The sequence below is a fragment of the Chionomys nivalis genome, chromosome 17 (assembly GCF_950005125.1).
Source record: "Chionomys nivalis chromosome 17, mChiNiv1.1, whole genome shotgun sequence".
NCBI classification, from domain to species: domain Eukaryota; kingdom Metazoa; phylum Chordata; class Mammalia; order Rodentia; family Cricetidae; genus Chionomys; species Chionomys nivalis.
Window position 1 is genome coordinate 15,286,947 of NC_080102.1, and position 23,528 is coordinate 15,310,474.

The 23,528-nt window shown below is 42.3% G+C and overlaps 1 protein-coding gene across 2 annotated transcripts in view; it reads right to left on the reverse strand.

Annotated features, from left to right (window-relative positions):
- Samd12 (sterile alpha motif domain containing 12) overlaps positions 1-22,496 on the reverse strand; it is a 386,502-nt gene extending 364,006 nt beyond the window's left edge. For both annotated transcript variants that reach the window (XM_057792075.1, XM_057792074.1), the window contains exon 1: positions 22,368-22,496. In XM_057792075.1, the coding sequence (XP_057648058.1) occupies positions 22,368-22,380 (13 nt within the window). In that variant the 5' untranslated portion in view covers positions 22,381-22,496. The remainder of the gene's footprint in view (positions 1-22,367) is intronic.
- Positions 22,497-23,528: the final 1,032 nt, after the last annotated feature.

Here is a 23,528-nt window from a genome sequence, read left to right on the forward strand (position 1 = left end):
ATCCATGGAGACAAGCTCCAGCCAGGTGGATGTAGTCATCTTTGCAAAGTCAATGAAGCTAGAGGAACTCTGGCATATTCAAAGGAAGAATGGAGGGCCCTGCAGGCCATGGTAAGATTTTGATCTTCATCCCCAAACCAGTCTTCAACTTTCTGAAGTCTCCTCAGCCTGTCCAGTTGCTGGCCGGGGTTCTTCTAGGTCTTTCTGTTCAAGAACACACACTATGTATGGAGATGCTATGCATAATAATTTTTTTTTGTTTCTTCATTTGTCATGCAACAGGCACTGGCTCCATGTCTCCATTTTCAGGTTAAAATCAACAGCTACCAATATCTGATAAAGTCAATGCTTTTAGAGGCACAGCTGCTTGAAATGACAGATGCCCCTGGAAACCGAGATTTAGAAATTTCAGAGACATTCAAATCAAAGAAGGTGATCTTGCTATGGCTAACCACAACAAATCTGAATGCTTATCATGCCAGCAGCAGACGAGAATATGACAAGCAACTGGTTTAGAGGAAGTGGCTCTGCTTGGTGACATTTATTGAAGTCACAAAAGACCTTTCACAGGAATAAACCCTAGGATTTTACTTGAGCAGCTGATTTCTGGTCATCCACACCTCTTAAACCCCAGCTGCACACTATGAACCTTCCTGATAATAACTCAGCCCATTCATTCTTAGGCAGCTACATAGTCACTGGTGGTCTCCATAGTGAAAGGCATACATGCCTGTTTTCTGTCCGCCCCCCACAACAAAAGCCCTGAGTGATAAGAGCAAGGATCTTGGAGTGTTCTAGCCCTAACACAGAACCTGCACTCTAAACAGCACCAGTGAACAGTTACTAAAAGGAAGATGAATGAACAAATAGGGTGCCCCTTTTCTTTCAAATATTTATCTCTCCTTCTCTCTGGTGTTTGTTTCCCTCTACAAGGCTGCTTCTAATATCCATGCTTAACAGAGAACTGTAAAACCTGTAATCACATGCAAGTTTTTCTGTAAATTCATATCTCTATATTTTTCTGGGCAAAGGAACCCTAGCTTTCATCAGAGAATCAAATGATCCATATGTGTTAGGGACTGCACGACGCCCCAACCTGCTTATATGCTGATGCCATTAGCACCCAAGAGAAACATGCTGGACATGGAGCCTTGAAAGAGTTAATTAAGATTCAGTGAGGTCCTAAGGGTGCATCACTAATCAAACATCGCAGGTGTCCTCAGAACAAGAGGCTGCCAGAAGCTAAGAAGAGAAAGCAAGCTTCGGGAAAATAGATGCCCCCTGACACTATACATTCCATGAGACACAATGAGAAATGTTGATCAAGCCTTTTGAAGTCTAAATCTACAGTAAGGTATCTAAGGAAGGGAAGCCAATATGAGCATCCTACCTGAGCCTTGAGGTTTGTGTTATATTTCCTAAGCCGTAGAATACATATAACATACATTATGTCAAACAAAATCTAGTCTCTTGGGGTCAAAAAAGTCTTCAGCTGTTGGCACAGTTTCTCGTCTCCTGTATTAGGTAAGAACTTGGATTTTTATCAATATCAGAGCTGGATGCCTCTGCAGGGTTTGAAATGAAAAAAAATATATCTGGTGTTTCAAGATTTAAAAACTGATCCTATCTCCATGGAGAATACATCTGCAGAGTGAAAAACTGAAGTTGGAAAGGCTAAGGTTAGAGACTTTTGGATTCTCTGGATGTGAAAAGATGAAGGCAAAAGCTGGAACCAAGGTAATCATGATGGCAGGGCATTTGCGGGTCATTCATTTAGATCCAGGGCTGGAAATCCTTTTCTATGAAGGAATAGGAATTAAGCAGTTTAGATTTTGCAGATCATACCATTTGTTAGAACTGCAGAAGCTGACGTTTGTGGTACCAAAACAACAATATGTAAGCTAACGAACATGAGATACTGCAAGAGAACTCTATCCAGGCCCTCAGTTGCTGACCTCTGACTTGCACAGAACAATGAGTTAAGGGAGGGAATTGAGAGGAAGCGAGGAATGGGGGTATTGTGGGATAATCTTTTTGTACACTGTGAAGATGTGTCTGATTTATCTCATCTCACTATGGCACCTTCCGATGGGTTTAATAAAGAGCTGAACAGCCAATATCTAGGCAGGAGAGGATGGGCAGGTCTTCTGGGCAGAGATGGACTCTCTGGGAAGGAATCCGAGAGCTGGGAGATTTTCCATTTAGATGTAGAGGAAGTGGGCAGACTTAGAGTATGGAGAGGAGAAGTAACAAGTCATGTGACAGACTGTAGATTAATATAAATGGGGTAATTTAAGTTATAAGAGCTAGTTAAAAACAAGCCTAAGCTAAGGCAAAGCTTTCATACTTAATAAGAAGTTTCCAGGTCATTCTCTGGGAGCTGGAGGTCCCAAGAAAATCTGACTACGTAGGAAGAATTCAAGGTTTTTCGATTTTTGTGTTCTCCACATTAGGTTGCAGGATCATAAATTAATTGAGCCACAGTATGTCACTTATAGAAGAGACTCATGAAAATTGCATGGTTTGGCATTTATTGGGAATGGTACCTGGGGAGGTCTGTGTAAGGTCATATCAGGATGACATAGATCAGACTGGAATTTTCAAACAGGGTTCAGTTGTGACTTTGCTACAGCTTCCTTTTCTTGCCTCTGGGTATAAAGACTCTTTGTGGCATGGAAATCATCACTTTACATATAATAATGACTGCACATTTAATAAATATTACCACCCATCAATAACGTTCCTACAGTCACTGAGAGGCTCTTTTCCATCTGAAGATCCTTAAAGTCGCGTCTATGTTTTACATGTCCCCCAAGCCACTTTGTGCTTCTGGTTATTTTTTTTTTCAGATATGCTATTTTTAAGCGGTTGTCACACACACAACCCCCTTCTATTCTCTAAGGGTTACTCACTTTCTGATCTCAACAGTGTTTCATGTTAAAAGTATCATAGAGAATTGATTCAAGCTAAGAACTGAGGCGGTGCTTATTCAGCCTCATGACAAGAAAAGAATACTTCACAGACATGCATTATCCGAACACAACCACAGTCAATCTCAACCAAAGACCAAAGATTTGCACCAAAAAAGCCATCAGAATGTCTTATGACTGCTACGCAAAACCAGAAACCACCCAGAGTAGAGGTTAGAATAAAACATGCCAAATATTCATAGTGGCTGTCTTCTGAAGGTAAATCCATGGATAATCTTTTCTTTTTTCTTTCCAAAGGAGACATAAAATAGCCATGTGATGACAATTTTTAAAACATTAATTTAAAACAAGGTAATATTTCTGTGTTGTATAATGCTTCAAAATTCTTGAATTTCTAAGATTATCTTGCTCTATATAGCATTTATTAAATTAGTTTTTTAAAACTTTGTTTGTAAACTATTTCCTGGTCTAAACATACATGGAGCTATAAAGCTAAATACATTATTCTTTTCCCTCCATGTCTATTGAATGATTCGTCTTCATCTAAATATTTTCAGACACTCAAGTTTCCTAACTTTTCTATTTCTAATACAACCTTCTTTTCTTCACTCATCTCCTAACAAATACACTTAGCATAGGATCATCTGGCTACCAGAAGTTCAAATCTTTAGGGACAATTATCTTTCAGTATGGTTGCTCTTTCTTGTTCCCCCTCAGGGTATCTTTAGTCCATAGATCCCTCCCTTAGAAGTAAAGTTCACGTGTCAGATTGAAGGACAAGTGTCAATCTCTTACATAACATGACCAGACTCATGACTAAGTTGTGTTTGGCAACTGACACTCCCAAAGAGGCAAGTTAAGCAGTAGTAAGCACCCAGCCCCCCAGCCCCATTTCTACTTTAATGATGAACTCTTGGGTAGAAGCAGAGAGGAGAGGGAGTTAGTAGGGGCGGAAAGAGACATCTGTGCACTAGCTCTTGAGGATATTCCTCGATTCTAACTTTAAAAAGAGCCACTCAGCACAAAGGAACAGATGGGAAAGGTCTCAGGGAGCAATCAGCACATTGTATGCAGGAATTGAGATTCAAAGAGCTGCAATCTTACAGCACAAATACACACAGGATTCCTGAGTCTACCCAGCTCTGTACTCCATACAAGCTTTTTCTACATTCCTTTTTTAAAAATTGTATTTTATTGAGCTCTATATTTTTCTCTGCTCCCCTCCCTGCTTGTCCCCTCACATTCAACCATCTCACAAGGTCCCCATGCTCCCAATTTACGCAGGAGATCATGTATTTTTCTACTTCCCATGTAGATTAGATCTATCTATGTCTTTCTTAGTGTCCTCATTGTTGTCTAAGTTTTCTGGGATTGTGGTTTGTAGACTGGTTTGCTTTGCTTTATGTTTAAAAACCACGTATGAGTGAGTACATGTGATAATTGTCTTTCTGGGTCTGGGTTGCCTCACTCAAAATGATATTTTCTATCTCCATCCATTTTCCTGAAAAACGCAAGATGTCATTCTTTTTTTCTGCTGTGTAGTACTCCATTGTGTAAATGTACCACATTTTTTTTTTATCTATTCTTTGGTCAAGAGGCATTTAGGTTGTGGCTATGACAAACAATGCCGCTATGAACATAGTTGAGCACATATCCTTGTGGCACAATTGAGCATCCTTTAAATATATACTCAAAAGTGGTATTGCTGGGTCTTGAGGAAGGTTGTTTCCTAATTTTCTGAGAAATCATGACACTGACATCCAAAGGGGCTGTATCAGCTTGCATTCCCACCAGCAATGCAGAAGTGTTTCCTTTTCCCCACAACCTCTCCAGCACATTCCTTTTACAGGTCAACTATGATTGGTTTCTCCAAAATACATTTCCCAACCTCAAATATAAGATATATGTGCTTGCCCCAAGAAGTTTCATAAACAGGAACATTTTTTAGGACTGAATGCATTATTGGCATGCTCATTTTTGTCAAGTGCACGAGAAAGGTGGTTATGAAACTTGGGCTTTATCCTATATCCCATTATATATTGTTCAGAAAGCCTGACACTGCTAACACAATCTGAATTGAATCAACAATTATTTTTCATAGCATGTACCAGGCACCATATGTTCTTCTGGGAATTCAAACACATCAGCGAAAAAAAATAATATTACAAACTTTGTAGAAAAACTCCTCTTCAGTGATGAAAAATATAATATATGCAATTACGTCACTGATTTTTATCAAAATACACGATGAAACACATTTTGATATAAAAATACCTGAAAGTGAATACAAGGAATACAATAAAAGACATGGACTCTAGACCCAGGTTCTAGAACTCAAATGCTAGACCTTCTCCAGTTAACTAGCTCACAAAGGAAGACCCACATGCTGTCAGGAAAGCAGGACCTCTTCCCATGCCCTAACTTTAACTGGTTGACTCAGGAGAATCAATGAAAACCACTCTCACCCAGAGAAAGATTCCCTTTCTTCACTTCTTAAAGTAGGTTCTTCCAAGAGCAGAGAACCTAAATACTCAAGTATTATAAGACAACATTTAAAATGAACAAATGGTGGGAGGCTCTTGCGGAAATAAACGTGAGAGGAGATGTAAAGCTCAGCTAAAATATAAAATTATTCTCAGCAATGTAAATGCAATATTGGAAGACCTATGATGTCCACAATATGGGATGCTCAAGATTTTTCAAAAACTAGAATAGCCTGGAAATTTTAAAAAATAACAGTAGAAACGTAAAATGCTACAGAAGCTAAATATAAAAATAACAGGAAGCAAAGCCAAAAGCAGATGAAAAATAGCAAACAGGATTTTAAAAAATAGGAGCCAGTACAACAATTTATTATATCAAAAACAGGAGATAAAGAATGGACAAAAGTCAGGCAGCGAGAGTACATGACTTTAATCTCAGCACTTGGGAGGTAGAAGCAAAAAGATCTCTGTGAGTTTAAGGCCAGCCTGGTCTACAGAGCAAGTTCAAGGACAGCCAAAGCTACACAGAGAAACCCTGTCTTGAAAAAAAACAAAAAGAAAAAATTGATCAAAAAAAGACAAAAGAAAACCAAATGAATAATTTATAAAAGCTCAGAAATGGATGGTATGTTTCCAAATTCAAAGATCAAAATACACCACACAATAGATGAAAACAGACTTGTACCAATGTGCAGTCTTACAAAATTCCTGAACATTATGATTATAGTGAATATTTAATAATTTCAGGAAGAAAAAAATATATTTCACACAAATACATGATCAAGAACCAAAATGCATTCAGATTTCTCCTGTTTTCAAGAATGGAAATAAGATATTAAACCCTTCAAAATTGTAAGGGAAGAAAATTTCCAACTTAAAAAAACTAATGCAGTTATCAATTAAACACAAAGGGGGGGATAAAATGATGAGCCACATCTCTGCAGTTTCCCTCTTTGGGATGCTTTACAAGAGGCTGAGGAATGTACTCCACCAAAACCAAGGTAAAAACAATGGTGTGATCCACTATCCTAGAGCAGGAAATCTAACCCTGAGACTTCATGAAGTCCAAATCACAGATCCTGGCATATAGAGAATATCTGTCTATGTCTCCATGTAAAATAATAAATTATGTTTCTCACTTAAAATATACTGCTTAGAAGTATCAATTGTAGAGGTCACTTTGCATCTAACTGTAAGACATGCAGTGCTTCTGAATGGTTATTTAATCAAAGACTATAAACAGAATCCACTGAAAATTAGGTGGAGACATCCCAGTAGTAATCAACAGGGACAGTAACTGTGAATAAGCAAATGTGAGGGCAGTGAGTAGGGAGAATGGGAAAGCATGATAGAGTACATTTCTGCAATTAACTTGAATGCTCTCCTTACGTCACCGAGACCTGCCTTACCATCCAATGAAAACACACTTCCAACTAAGCAGCGTCTCTTTCAATGCCTTTAACAATGACCACAAACATCCCACAGCCAAGAGCAAATAGAAAGTGATGATACCTTCCAAAATTTGGACAGTGTTGCTTGCTGTCTTCAATGCCTCCCCATCACTGACCTAACTAAGTGCTACGGTTAAGGGGGCCAAGGTTAATCAGTCCCTTACACTCAAAAACATGCAAATAATTGTTAATTAATATTCTGATTATTTTTATCAACAACTATTGTGATGTACTAGACTAGCTATACACATTCTAGGTATAGCTATTTGTTTATACAAAACCCAAGCGTTGCTAGCTCTTGTTGGATGAGACATTGGGTATGTCTGAGTAGCAGACATGTTTAGTAACAATGAAGCAGACACTGAAGTTATCCAAAGTAGTTAGACTTCTCAAACCATCATTTTATACCTTTGGTGATCTTGGGGAAATGTTTTAATCTCTCTGGTCTTTATTTTTTCACGAATGAAATATAAATAATATTAATACCCATTTCATAAGATTATTCAGAACTGCTACTGGCCATCAACCAGGGATTACTGGCTAAAAAGTGTCCCGATTGCTAATATCACAATTAAAGCTGTTAAAATCCTAGTTATTACTGTTAGTTTCTTATTTATCTTTTTATGAGAATTTTTTCTCATATGAGTACTATGAAGATTTTAATATTCATGAGAAAAAGTTTAAAATTTAACCTTAATTTAGTTTGGCTATTCAGAAGCTTTGGAGATCAATTAACAAAAAATAAAATTTAGGAAGTTGGGAAGAAAGAGTTGAACCTGTCATCATAGTGAGCCATTAACTAGGCTCCTGTACACCACCACATGAGCTCTGGTTGCTGTGTCCTTAATTTAAACTCTGGAACCCTTTGAAATGATAATACAAATTCTATAGACAACTATCAATATCCCATTTACAAACTCCTCCAAAGTGGGTTCTATATCACCCCCTCCACAGAAGCCACAATAAAAGAATCAAGTCACCCAGTTCTAAATCTCAGCTCTACCACCAACTGATGTGACCTAGAACCAGAGATTCCTTAACCCTTTATGCAAAGAAAGCCTGAGTTCGGCTCCAGCAGCCAGCTGATTGGCTGTAGCTCAAACAAGAAACCAACCTTACTTTGGAAAGCTCTGTGCTCTGTGAAGCCAGGCTGTGTGATTTTAACAGCGACCGGCTTGGGGGTGAGCCCCAGCAAACACACAGATGCCAAAGCAACCTGCTATTGAGATCCAATTTAGAAACTGGCCAGGCAACTACAGTCACGGGGAGGCAGGAGTTCCAAAGAGTTGTTTAGCGGTAGTAGGAAATTCTCATCCCTAACACGCAAGAGAGGTGGCCTCAGAACTCTGGAAACCAAATCATAATGGAGGAGAGAGCAGGAAGGTGCCCTGGAGGGAGAAGGAAACAGAAACTGACTTTCTATCTCTGTGAAACTGTCAAGTTGATCAGGTTTATTCTCAACCCCCCTTTCACCTTGCCTTATATCCATCCCTATTTCCCCTTGTTTCTTTTATTCAGCCCCAGGCAGCAGGATCAGAGCGCCCCTTGGAGTACATCCAGATGCCAACACAGCTGACCTACTACACACATGGAAGAAAATAAGTCCCCTCTCCTCTTGTACCCGGGAATAAGAAGCCTTCTTGTTCCATTCATGTTCTCAGTTATTGCAGAATAAAGTAACAAATAATTGTCAAAAACCCTCACTTTAGAGGAAGATTATGTAGGGGCTAGAGAGTTAAGAGAGTTCCCTTAACTGGCTGCTCTTCCAGAGGTACCGGATTTGATTCCCAGCACCCACATGGAAGCTTAAAACCGTGTAAAACTCCAGTTCCAAGGGATCTTATGACCTCTTCTGGCATCCTCCTGCACCAGACACGCCTGTGGTACACAGACATATATGTAGGCAAAACACCCTTAGAACATAAAATGAAATAAATAAAAAAATTATATAGATAGTTATTTCTTAATCTAGCATTCCCCAAAGTATGCTCATATAGAAAATAATCATCTTCTTAGATCCAACAGCAGTTAAACTGCTTACCAGCTCTGTGACCATGGGCAAACAGCCTAACCTTTCGTAGTTTTTTCCTTTTGGACCTGAGGATGTCAGTGGTCCCTACCTGGTAGGATCAATATTAAGATGAGCAAGTTCTTATATGACATTGAGAACAGTGCCTATCACTTCACTCAGAGATTAACTTTTTAATAGCGATGAAATTATTTTTTCAATTACAGAATTCCTTTTCTGTCCCCACCTACCACCCAGCCTTTCCAGAAATAAGAGTGCTTTATCTTAATCTTCTCTATTCCTCTATGTCTTCAAATACTACCTCTTCCTTTAGTTAGTTCATGCACTCTTAGAAACCAGTGCTTCCTAGTATTCCCTGCCAAAACAAAACCTTCCATGTCAACTTGTTTCAGGTCCAGGCACCGTCTGCTGTTTTCTTCCTGCCAATTTCTGGCCATGCTTATGATCCCTGTGACACTGATCTTGCTCACCATTGCTCATTACCCCTTCTTTCCACATGCACACGGTTTCTTCTTCCCATTTCCATCCAAGTACCTAAAAAATAGTTTCCTTGTGCTAAGGAGATTCCCAGTAAGTCAAGTGCTGGTCATGTAAACATAAAAATCTCAGTTTGATCTCTAGAATACAAGTGCTAAAAAAACATAGCCAGGCGAGATGGTGTGATTGTAAATCTAGCACCAGGGAGACAGAGACAGGCAGATCTTTTGGGCTTGCTGGCCAGCTAGCCTAGACCAATATGAAAACTCCAGGCCAATCAGAGAACTTGTCCCAAATACCAGGTATGTCTCCTGAAGAACATCTGAAGTTGGTCTCTGGTTTCCACACGTACATGCACACATGTATGAACACACATACACACAGAAAGGAATAGTTTCTTCACTTGATGCCTACCAACTTCTTGAATGATCAGGATGCAGTCCTGCTTCTCCATTTGATTTCAAACCTTCTGCTCCTTGCTAAAGTCAGTAGGCAGATCCCAGAACTCACTCATTGGTTAACTTTGCACATCCTGAAACGCTGACACTGGACATGGTAGAGGATTCTGTCAGGTGCTTCTCATCCCCTTCCTTAAAATGCTCCTCCCCTCCCCTCTGGAATGCTGCATTCACAGACTTCCCATATCCGCATCTGCTGCTCTTGTCCACATAGTACCCTGCCGTAAATGTGTGCAGGGAAGGATGTGAGACGGACAGTGTGTGAACATATGAGTAAGACACTTGACAGGGAAGGAATAAGAACAGACACGAGAAACTCAAGGTCTGTTTGTGATCCCATGAAGACGAATACAGGGATTTCTTTGCAGTGGGGTGTGGTCCTGGAAAGAGGGCACAGTTGTTTGGGAGGGTCCTGAAGCTGGGAAACTTGGACTCCATTGTATTGTCAGTAGAGAGTCTCAGAAGAGTCATGATTAATTACATATCTGCTGTTCCTGACAATGAAATAATCCCAAACCCTGGCTCTTTCCCCCTGGAAAACATTACTAACAGCTGCCCCTACCTTTTCCCTCTTTCTACTGTTCTATTATTACCCCATGTATTATTTTGTTGCTGTGATAAAATGACCAAGGAAGGCAGCTTATAGAAGAAAGAGCATTTTCTTTGGGTTTACAGTTCTAGAGGGACACGGGTTCATCAAAGTGGGGAAGTGGCAGGCATGACAGCAACGGCAGGAAGCGGAGAGCAAACTGCAAGTGGTGATATCTTTTAAAGCCTCAAAGCAAGCCCCTAGTTGTAAATATCAGCACTATTACCTAAACCAGAGTCTCCTGCTACGACCAGTGAGAAATGAATCTTAACCAGGCATGCATGGGATGGAGGGGGTCTCAGCAAGACTGAGGCTGAGACAAGTTTATTCCAAGCAAGTAGACTTCTTATATCCTGATCAGAAACAGAATATAATGGTAGCTGCCAGGCTACAATGATGTTTGCAAGCTATACAAGGTGTACAAGATTAATGTCTAAGACTAATTGTCCTGTCAAATTTCAAATGCTTCATCGACTTCTAGGGAATACAGAGCAATCACAGGTGGACTGGATACGTCACTGTCTGAGGGAGTTCCTCACCTCAGTTTCTCAGGAACTGAAGAGCACACATTACCCCAGAGGCACGGACTCTAACCTGAAAAGCCTATGACACATGCCTCTCAAGGAAGCGAGACCAGGTCAATTGTATAATTACATGCAGCCAATGACATAATTCCTCCAGCAAGGCCAGACCACCTAAACCTCACCAAGAAGCACTACCAACGAAGGCCAGACCACCTAAACCTCACCAAGAAGCACTACCAACTGGGGACAAAATAGTCAAATGCTTGAGGCTATGAGGGTCATTTCTCATTCAAACCACCACATTTCACTACAGCTTCTCCCCTACTTTTTTGTCTTTGCATAGTATGGTCAACCTTCCACAGTAGTTAAACAACAAAATAAAAACATACAATGACTTCTAGGGACATGCAACGTGGTGTGGGATAAATCTGTGCAAACATTATAGCTTGCTGATACAAAGAAAAAAGGGTGCAGTTTGCTCTCATGACCTCCTTTGCCCAGGTTCCGTGGTTTTGGTTCTGATATATTCAAAACATAAATCTTCTTGGTTGTTTTCAGACCAAGTCTCACTGTGTAGCTCTGGCTGTCCTGAAACTCACTATGTAGACCAGGTTGGCCTCAAACTCACTGAGTGTCTTCCTCTCAAGTGCTGGGATTAAAGGCATGCACCACCACACTGGCTAGAGCATGAATTTTAAATCCCCAATTCAACTAATATCCAGGATGGAAAGATTTGATGGCCCTAGATGCTTTTATACCATTTGGCGCTACTCAAGAGGTACAACTTATAAAAGACATACAATAAGTATCTATTGTCCAAGAAAAGTAGACATTTTCACCAATTAAAGGTTAGACATACAGGTGAAATTGTATGGCTGAATGGGCAAACCATGGCAACAAAGCCCAGATATGATGCTTCATATGAAAAGAATACAAAGCAAAAGTGTTGTGAGCCAGGATCACAATTATGCACACCTAACCTTTCCTTGGATCACAAGATGGAGTCCAACTATTCTACAGATAGAACTAACCCATCTTGGCAGGAAAGACCAAACCTTTCAGAGACAGTGAGTTATTTTCTTCCCTTTCTAGATAAACCTGTTTTTCTTTTGCAAAGATTTTATTTTTACTTTATTTTTAAGCATGTGTGTGCATGTGCGTGTGTATGTGTGTGCATGTGTGCATGTGTAGGGTTTTGTGCATGCATGTGACAGCAATGTCTGAGGAAGCCAGAAGAGAGCACCAGATCCCTTCGAGTTGGAGTTACAGATAGCTGTGAACTATAATGGGTACTGGGAACCAAACTCCAGTAATCTGCAAGAATAGCACATACTTTTAACCACTGAACTGTGTCTCCAGATCATGCATTCAGATTTTAAGAGCTCTCAAATCTTCCTTTCTCGTCTCTGTATCTGTCATTTTCCCCCAAACCAAGCCCATCTTGACATTCTCTTCTCTTATGATCGCTCTCACAAACATAACAGCAGCAAAACTAGTGTCCGGACCTTAATGAAGACTTCTTACATAACCTTTCGAAAAGTAAATTTAGGCCCTTTCTCCTTTATATGCTAAAGTTAGTGACATTTTGGGCTACATCCTCCCTGCAGTCTGGGGTGTGTACTTGTCATAGCCAAACAGCTGTCCCCTCCTAATCTTACCCAAACAGCACATGCATATTCATCTAAGTCTCTTATGTGTATGAAGCCTCCATTATCAGGAGGTGATAAATACAGAGAACAAAAATCCAAACATAAGAGCACGTGTGTGAAGCAAAGCTACCTTAGGAAACAGTTTGGCAGTTCTGTAGCAGGCTAACCACGTTTGTTTTTAATAAATTGTGGAGAGGGGATTATGCATGTGTATGTGTGCCTGTGTGCATATTTGTGAGCATGTTCACCTCGTGTGTGTGTGTGTAGGCCTGAAGTTGACATTGGTGTCTTCCTCTATTGTTCTCCCATTTTCTCTTGTCCCTATATGGTCTTTCACTGAGCCTGGACTATCATTTCAGCGAGACTGGAGGCTAATGAACTCCAGGACCCGCAGAACCAAACCTCTCCAGTGCTGAGGTCTCAGATATGGGCCACTACACACAGGTTTTGCATGAGTAGGGATCTGAACTTAAGTCCTTACACCTGTGCAGCAAGCAAATTACCACCTGAGCCACCTTCCCTGCTCCTGAGATGCTTGCTTTAAAACCACAGTGGATGTATCTTAAAAACTCCACTCTTATTCACACAAGAGAAATGAGAAAGCCACAGAAACTGTAGGTGGCTGCTTGCAGCGGTTCACTAATAACCACCACTTACTAGAAACAATCCACATGTCCTCGATAAATGTCAGTATTTCCACTCCACAGACTATTGCTCAGGCACCAGTCTCGAATAGCAACGAGATGTATGGTACCATTATGTGACATCTAGGTGAGGAAAATCACAGGGACGGACTCCAGACCAGTGTTGTCAGGAGCTATGGGTAAAAGGCATGAACAAATTTCTCACGGTGTTAGAATTGCCCTAGATCTTCACTGTACTGCTGGTTACTGGCGTATGTGTGCTTTCCGACAGTCCGAGAACTATAAAATTTTACTGTATAAAAATCACACCTAAGAAAGCCAAGTTTTAAAAAGCTTTACAATATTACTATGGGATCATAAAAGACAGAACAAGAAATAAGTAAGAAATATCTATCTATATGTATATTGAGAGAGAATAGGAGAATATGAATATACTTCAAATGGAGACTAGAGCATAATTGAAAATATTACTGAGACAACTGGAATGATACTTGATCTGGAAAGAGAAGGTAAGTTTACTCTATAATCTCTTCAGACACATCTGAGCTATAATTATAGATATGTGTTCATTCTTAGAACAGAAAAAGAATCTATTTTTATTTGTCATATATCTTCTTCATCAAGATTTATGCCAGCAGGGCAATATCTTTCATTTCACTTGACTTTCCATAGCCTAGCTGAGAAGTTGCTTAAGTCTTTAGAAAGTTCTCACGTTTCTCTTGGGCATTTACCATCATTGCCAATTTTCTGCTACAGAAGGGTTATTTGACCTAACCCAGTCTTATCTTAATTGGGCCACAGGCATTCGACCAGTTTACCACAGTGCTTTCTATAGAGCCCATTAACATCTTTCCTGTTTTGAAAGATAGGAATTTCTCTTATTTTGCCTCTATATCATGTATCTGGGTGACGAATGGGCAGGGGAGGAGACGTATAAAACTGCTGTTTTTACGTAAGTTTAGGAGAACAAATATTCATGTCAGAGTTGGCTCACTGCAGAACATCTCCCTGGAACAATGGCTTCTTTTGTGGGATGCTCTCCTTAGCCAGGTATGCCTGCTTGCACACTGACTCTCATAGCAGCTTCAGATTACTGACATGACTGTCAGAAGATTAGGCTCACTAGAGGAGCGAGAATATGAGCAAAGAGGTCAAGACCATGATGGGTATACCCACTGAAACAGTTTACCTGAGCTAATGGGAGCTCACCAACTACAGCTGGGCTGGGAAGGAACAAGCATAGGTCCAAACTAGACCCTCTGAATGTGGTTGATAGTTGCATGACTGGGCCAGACTGTGGGTCCAGTGGCAGTGGCACCAGGATTTATCACTACTGCTTTTTGGGAACCTATTCTGATGTGGAATTCCCCTCTGTATGCTGCGAATGCCATTGGTTAACAAAGAAACTATCTTGAACCTGCACAGGGAATAGAGGTAGGCAGGGAAAAACTAAACTGAATGCCAAGAAAAAGGAGGCAAAGTCAGAGAGAAGCCATGTAGCTCTGCCGGAGCCAGACATAAAACTTTACCCAGTAAGCCACAGCCACATGGCGATACACAGAATACTAGAAATGGGTTAAATTAAAATGTAAGAGTTAGCCAATAAGAAGCTAGAGCTAATGGGCCAAGCAGTGATTTAAATAATACAGTTTCTGTGTAATTATTTTGGGAATGAGCAGTTGGGAACCAACAAGCGGCCTCCTCTAACACCTATTCTCTTTGGATTGATATTTTGCTCAGCCTAGATATAGTAGGGAAGGCTTTGGACCTTCCCCAAAGCAATGCGCCTTCCCCTCTCTGTGGCGAGGATGGGGAGTGGGATGGGGGTAAGTTGAGGGAATGGAAGGGGGAGAAGGACTGGGAACTTGGATTGGTATGTATAAGGATAAAAGATAGTTTATTTTCTTTTTTAAAACATAAAAATAAAAAAAGAATAGGTCCACTATAATTTTCTTGTCCAATGAAGGAAAGACTCACAGGGCTCAGGAGAGATCGCAAAGCCACTCATTAGGCCTGTCCCCTCTGGCTTTTCTTAGGTGGTATAGTTGCCTTTAAGTTGCTCATGCTCCTTTAGATGAATCCTTACCCAAGCTTCTGTAGGAAACCCCAAGTAAGTGTACTGTTCAACAAATGTACTTAGGGATAGAATCATTTCTTTGGTGCCCTTTCTGAGGTAAATAAATATTTTTAATGTCTCCCAGGAAAAGTTAAGCCCATACATTTATATCTTTTTGTTTCCTTATAAATGAACACCATCTGATTATGAACATATCAAAATATGTTTTTAGCTGAAGACGTTTTTCTAATGTATCAGTTACATTGTGTTGGTAACATCCTACCTAGATAACCAATCTTCTATCAGATACTATGTCTCGTGGTTTAGATACACTCCTGAGTGTGGCAGGAAACTAGGTGGAGACATATGGCTTAACATTTAATGAAAGTTCACTGAGCACCTGCCAGCCTGCCTCTTAAGCATGCCCTTGATATTAAGGCAACACTCCTGTTGTGCCTATGAGGTCATTTCTATTGGTACTCCATTGGACTAATGGACTACAGAACCTCAGATAAAGCTAAGTGCATTGCCAGTACACATCCTGAAGGTCCTCTGCACGTGTGCATAACTGTTCATTCTGTCTATCTACACAAGTTGCACCGTTAAAGCGGCCATCACTGCTGCTCTAGGCTCCACCATGACAACCACAAGATAAGGAGGTGGAGAAGAGCCCCAAAGCTGGCCGGCCTGAGCCCCATTCTGTCCCAGGTTTCAAGGATAATTGAGGACCACACCCATAAGTGGTTCAGAGATCTGTCAAATCACTTAGAACAGCACAGGCACCATCCCCAGCAGCAGGGAAACCAAGAAGCAGCAGGGAAACCAAGAAGCAGCAGGGAGCAAAGAAATTCAACTTGCCAACCTGCTCCTCCGGGCCTCGGAGATATGGGAAGTGGGCTGTAGGAGGCGGTGAGGCGGGTCGCCGCTGTCACTGGCAGCTGTGCCGCCCTTCTCCGTACTCGAAGAGGCGAGCTTCTTGCACCCACACTTTAGCGAAACCAGACTAAATATAGCCACCTTTTCTCTTAGGAGCCTGCTTGGAGGGAGTGGGGAGCACTGCTCCATTCCACTTCAGAAAATCAGCCAGGAACCAGCATGATTGACAGGAGCGCTGTTTCTCTCCCGTGCTCCCATGGTTTCCAAAGAGCCACAGGCAAGAGCCAAATGGTCTAGAGAGTGCTGACGCTCAGCAGAGCACATGTTAGCACCCTTAGGAATAAGAATATGCTAGAGTTGACTGAGGAGCCTCTTCTTCCACTTTCTAGTCTATAGAGCAAAACAACCACAGTACTAGGATGATGGAGGAACCCCATTAGGAGGAACATATTATACATACATGTCCCATGGCCTTTACCCACTACCCCACCCATAAATCCTAATGAAAGGCTCACTCAACGCTGCTACTCCTCCGTTAGCCTGTCCCTAAATGCCCCATTTGTTCTCAGACTTCCCACGTTATTGTGGCTTGTCGTTTTATTTAGCACTTACGGCACCGAGTGTATTTGGCTTCGCTTTCATCAAACTGTAGGTAGGGGAATAGGCAGGGGAACAGAAAGGCTCAGGGCCCTTCCTGATTCCTTCTGCCACCATATCTGGCAAAGTTCTCTGCACATGGACAGCACTCTCATGCTCATAGCCAGAAATATAAAACCTGTCAGAGGCCACAAATGAATGCTGGCAACAGTACCCCGGCTTCCCCTAATAAATCAAAGGCATAGCATCTTTGGAGGTCAAGCACAGGCTTCAGACTTCCAACCACCGACCTGCCACCACAGCAGCCGCTGTGACCCAGCCCTTCACCCGGTTCCCCTGTAAAGGTTTTCACCACTTCCCTTTTAGATTCCTGTCCTTGTTCAGAAGAGCAAGGTCAATGAGGAAGAAAGGGTAAGATGAAAGGATTTAGTAAGGGCTGGGCCGTGTTAGGCAACTGTGGGATTAGATCAAGCCCTGTCTGAATAAGAAAGCCACAAGAGCAATGGGAGTGGCAGGAACCGCCGCCCAAGCAAGTTTCCCATCGGGAAAGTTTGAGGCCTTGTTTCTTGTTCACATAGTCACTCCCTAGGAATTTTCAGCAGTGAGTAAACTAGCCAAACTAGCCATCATTCTTAGTTCCAAAAACAGTGACCAACAGGAGCTGATGAAGCAGGTGATTCAGATCTGATGGACTAGAAAACAAAATTAAATTTTAAATGAAGAAGAAGAAGAAGAAGAAGAAGAAGAAGAAGAAGAAGAAGAAGAAGAAGAAGAAGAAGAAGAAGAAGAAGAAGAAAGGAGGAGGAGAATCCTTCAGCATAGTGGTTGGTGTGGAATTCAAACAACTCATAATCCCACACAGTCATTCACTCTCATCCATTCATTTATACATACAGAGAGCACACAGGGGTTACGTAAGACAGCATGAAAAACAGTTGTAAAAGTCCAGGTGGGATAGCACTGCAGGGGCAGGGCATACAATGATAGAGAAGCCACCTCCCCATCAGACAGCACAGTGAGGTTACATTACAATGGTTCTTGCCTCTCTCTTCATCTGATCACAGTCCCTCCTGGGGAGGTTGGGGAGAGGACAGTAGTCTTATGTACAAGACTGTGAAAGCCACAAGGCATGGGTCACTCAGCCCCTCTCTCCTTTTCTTCAGGGTATACCAGGAAGTTATGGGTATCAGTTCTTCCTGCTCACAGGCTGTCAGTGAGAGAGACAGGAGGCATCTACAAGGGTAAGTTCACCCTCGGAGCAGTGTGAACATGCTCACATACTATCTGATCCAGAGTCCAAAATGTGACTCATACTGGCTTTTGATAAAGGTGGCACTGTTCTCTCATACAGTTATCCCTTTCTAGGGGTTCAGTTCTCAAATAAAGGTGGATACTAGGTAGGGTCAGCATTTACGAGTTCTCAAAACCCACTACCCCATGACTGCTTCTCTTTGTTACAAGTATCGGTTCCTTTCGTCTATTCCAGTTTACCTAGCCTCTCAAGAATCCAGTGATAAAGCTGGGCGGTGGTGGCACACGCCTTTAATTTCAGCACTCGGGGAGGCAGAAGCAGGCGGATCTCTGGGAGTTCAAGGCCAGCCTGGTCTACAAGAGCTAGTTCCAGGACAGGCACCAAAGCTACAGAGAAACCCTGTCTCGAAAAACCAAAAAAAAAAAAAAAAGAAAAAAGAAAAAAAAAAGAATCCAGTGATAAGCAGGGTTTCTTTCTTACTACAGAAAAACTACAGAATCTGAATGACTGGTAAGATGTCATTTGATAAATGTATGATCAGTTAAGAGCAAAAATTCAGATCATAAATATAATTTAGAACACACAGCTTTCCATTTGAAATACTTCTCTTGATGGGAGGGGAGCTTCTAGGGCTGAAAATTGGAAGTCATTTTCTTGCCATTTAAGTGGGGCTAGCTATTCTGCTTGAACTGCCTGTCATAGAAACATGAAGAGAAGAATCCTCACTCATCCTGCTTTGTCAAAAAATACTAAGGATAAAGGAGTAGAGAAGGATCCAAAGCCAAGGAGAAACACCCTTCTCCTCTAGCTCGGGAATCATGTGTTCATTCAGGAAACAATTGTCGTCTGCTAAGTGCCAGGCACTGCTCATAGACCACAGGGACAAATACAACACCACCTCTAATGGATCTCCACTCTCTCCTCTCCCTGTATACTATTACAACTCATTTCTGATGGGCAGGGTCACATCAATAAGTAGAACTGCCGGTATGTTCTATGCATGGAGAATGGGTGACTAGAGGGCCTCCTCCATCGAAAAATACCCAACACGACAATACAATCTCAACAGAATGCAGACTGTAATATGGTATCCTATCTCATGGTTGGAAAGCACCCGTGTATGGGGGCAGTACAGAAATAAAACAATTCATAGTTCCATCCAGTAACTGTCCATCACCTTTCAATCATCCATTCATCCATCCACTCATTCACAAAGGGTACACACTGGGCTAAACACAAGACCTAAGCATAAGTCATTAACACTCAAGGCAGTTATATAAAACCCCAGGCACCCATAAATGCAAAACAAAGAAAAAGGCACAATTAGGCTAAAATACAAATAGAACATTCTTAAATTCAATTCAATATGATATATACATACGTGTGTGTGTGTGTCACAGTAGCCACAAAACATTAAACAAAGGGCAGCCTTTTCCATGTTAAATAGGAAGCCACATATTCAGCAAAATGAGTAAGGACCCTGTTTGCAATTACCATTTTTACAAGTTCAAGCTTACTTAAGAGGAGGGTTACACATTATAAAAACCTTCTAATTTGTTACTAATTAGAGAATGTAGCTGGCATGAATAAGTAAAACGTCAGGGTGTAAAACAGGTGCTAAGCAGTAGGGCCTTTTCTTAAAGGAGAGGCACGGCAGTGAGTATAAGTAACATTTGTAGTTAACCTGTGTTCTAGGCACCCTTCTATAGGACCTGTCTGCTACTGTGCTATTCCCAATAATTAAACACTAGCAAAACTATATTTCTTTTCCAGTTCCTCTGATAAAATTCCTCTTTCCCTGACTCACTATTTCTCAGTGAACATGTGTAAACTGGTCAATGTCTGGTCTTGACCTGGGAACTCTGTCTGTGATGGTCATACCGTAGAGGGCATTTAGCACCTCGATGGTCCAAAGGCATACACTTATACAAGTAGCATTGGCTTCTAGAAGGACAGTGCCACTGTGGGCAGCAGATAAAAACAGTGGCTCTAGTCTTCAAACACTGAGGCCGAGGAAGGGGACCCTTCCTGGAATCAACACCTCCAAGCTTCCCTTTGATGGCATTTGGGCAGCCTCATGAAGTCAGTTAAAAAGTCGCATGAAGGTTGTTGTGCAACCCACTAGCAGTTTCTGAAAGCCTGCTATGGGCTAAGGTCTACATTATTGCCTGGGAAATTAGAGTGTATGGTCTCCATCCTTCCATGCCTCGGAGTTCAGTGAGAGATGGATTAAGTGTAGGGCAGATTTAAGCACTAGAGCTTGGGAAGATCAGGGCAGGAGCCCCCCATGACTCAGAAAAGCAGAAGATTAGAATGTCTGGAATAGATTCCTGGAGGAAATGTTTTCTTTCCTGAGTCTTGAAGGACCATGGGGGAGTATCCAGGAAGGGGCTACTCCCTGCTGAAAGAACTTTCTTAGCAAAAACTGCAGGCAGGAATCCTTTCCAGGGAAAGTTCCAAACACTTCTTTCACCCATCTACTTCAGTCCTTATTCTGATTCAGGCCCAGGGCCTCCGTGTACTAGAGGCCTCTTGGTCAAGGAAGTCACTAGAACATAAAATGAGCTCTTTGAAGTCTACAGGCACTTTGCAAAGCCCTTGTTTTTGTAAGGTCTGATTTTACTGGTGCAGTTCTGCACAGGGCAAAAAAAAATATATATATATATATGACTGATTTTCTTCTATACTTCTCAGAGTGAACAGGAAATTATCTTTAAGATCACTGTGGACTGCCAACAAGTAGGAGGGAGTGTCCCTCACTTGGGGACACAAAAGAGAGATCATAATAAAAGTCACCTGATGGGTAAGATGGCAAAGTGGGGAAGATAAACAGACTTTGTTTTCAAGCTTCTGGCAGACTATGCTGGCTTTCTGTTTCTGTGGAATATCTGTCTGTCTGTCTGTCTGTCTGTCTATTGATCTATATTTCATCTATTTATCTATCTTCTATCTACTTATCTATCATCTCTATCTTTCATCTATTTATCTTCTATTTATCTATCATCTATTGTATCTATCTGTCAGTCTATATACCTATCTATCAATCAGCTATCTGTTATCCACCTGAGAGAAGGGCAGGAGATAGTGTTTTGGGGAGGTGACCATATTTTGTTGGTATAGCTGAGAAAGCTGGATGCAATGGCTTCAGGCTGAGAATCTCTTATCCTGAAATGGCCCAGAGGCCACCATTCCTGAGTTTACAGGTGTTGAGTGTGTGACCCGGGCTGTTGGTACTTCAGTTAAGAGTCAGAATATTTCTGTCTCTTGAGGCAGAGGGCGAAGCAGAAGCAAGAAACCCTGTGGGTTTTCCTTGTCTGAAGCCTACAACAAGGAACCGGCTCATTTCCCTTTGGCAAGGAGCCTGATGTAGCTGGCAGCCATGCCTTCCTTTTCCTACTTCAGGTCCCCTCTAGCCCCGAGTGCACTAAGGAACTGTAATTTTGGAAGTGAAGGTCGGCTCCCCCCATGTAACCCCACACTCATATTTCATTTCATTATAGAGGTGCAATGATACCTCTAACTGGACATCAGAAACTTTCTTGTCCACATGTCCTTTCCACCCTAGGAACTACCCTAAACAAAAAAAGTCTATGCTCTAAAGTAAGCGAAAGTGACGTGGAAACCAGGATCCTCAAAAATTGCCTGGCCCAATTCTTAACCAGAAAGTTCAAAAGAGGCATGGCTGTGCAACCAAAATGGCAAATTCAAAGTTCGATATTACACGAGGAAAGAGGAAGGCAGTCTTCAAAGAAGAGAATTCCCCAATCCAAGCGGCTGGCTACACTTTCATACACGTTTGCGAACCCTGGTGCAGGACTACACAGAAACAGGTGTGAAGACGTCCTCATTCTAGGGGCAGACCAGCTGCAGCCACTGCTGGGTATGCACGGCACGGGGTCCTCGACCCAACGGCAGTCCAACCTTCTGGATGACGCACCTGGCTAGAATCTTCTCCTACGTTTGGGTGGCAAAGCGAGCAGCCCCAGTCGGGTGGCCACCCAGCCTACCCTCTCTGGAGGGGACAGGGAAAGAGGCAAGTGAGGGCTGAACCCTCACGCTGGACTTCCCCGCTATCCACCCATTTCCAGCACATTGCTTAGGACTAGGGAGCGCTCTTTCCTCCACCTCCTGCCCTGAAGTCCTGCGCACCTAAACGTCTCTCAAAGGCAAGTGAATTAAACGTCTCCTGGCCTTGCAGGGCTCAGGTGAGTAGCAAGTGGTACGAATGGGAAGGGGCCCGCTGCCGCCACCCCCTTTTCTCTCCACCCCGCCAGAGCCGAGCTTCATCAGGGATGTGTGGATTGGGGTGCGCGGGTTAAGAGGGAGCTTAAAATGCCCCAAGCGTCCCTTACCTTCCACAGCCATTCTCTCAGAGCTTGCCTAACGCATGCATAATTTTCTTGGCCGAGGTACTCCTGCTGCCCCGTGTTCCCCCCCTCCTCTCGGTTTTGCCTAAATATTCTGCGCTCATCTGCTCCAGGACCAACCTGCTGCGGTCACGCAAAGCGAGCAGCCGGCTCCTGCTCCGCGCAAAGCAGTATGGGAATTGTAGTCCATTCTCTCTATCCCAACCTGAGAAGCTGCCCAATTGTCCCTTGAGGCTCAATTATGCCTCCGCAGTGAGATTGTAAATACAAATTGCGTGGCATCAGAATGAATACCTTCTCTTCTGGTGTCCTTTGGAGGGAATCTCGAGAGTGCTAAAATTTGAGAGGACTACATCTTCCAGACTGCATTGCCTCTGGCTTCTTTTAGCTTTGAGAGGATGAACCCGTGTTTGAGACCTTATCTGTCAATTAGAAGCTTTTGGGCACCTAGCAGTCTTTGGGCAGGAGGCAACAGGACAGTGGGTGGCCGGGTGGGTGCTGAAGTCTCTTGCTGCGCCGCTGAACCCTCGGCATTCTGGGTCAATGAGGGAGAGCAGAGGCTCCGGCTGTCAGGGCTGTTCCCCTGGGCCAAGGGACCTGCTGCACAGGGTGCAGTTGAAACTTGTTCCTATGCATCCTGATGTTTGCGGTTGTGAGGAAACCCGCCAGGAGAGACAGCGGACTTCTGATGCCCTCAGTGGTTCTCAGGGTTAAACAGTTGCGGGGAGAGTGGCTTAAAAAACAAAACAAACAAACAAACAAACAAAAAATCCCAAAGGCAGTATCCTTAAGGGACTGATAGGATTACAGTAGAGGACATCAGAGCATGGCACAGCTGACGTCCAAAGTGAGAGGCCCTGTCAACTTTTCTGGTTAGGGAGTCTAGTGGCATCCTGTGCACAGTTCATTTGCTTTCAACCTTTGAATGTGACCTGCTGGGACTGGCTGATGACACTTTTAAGTATAAAGAATAAAGGGGAATCACTTGTTTGACGGAATCTCAGGCCTGGCAAATATTGTTGAAAATTAAACTCCTCCGCAGTTTTGTCCTATATTCAAAAATATAGACTCATTTATGCATAGTAGGGATAAGAAATGGCCTTGGGAACCTCCGGAGTGAGTTAAGACTTTAAAAAACTCGCGCTC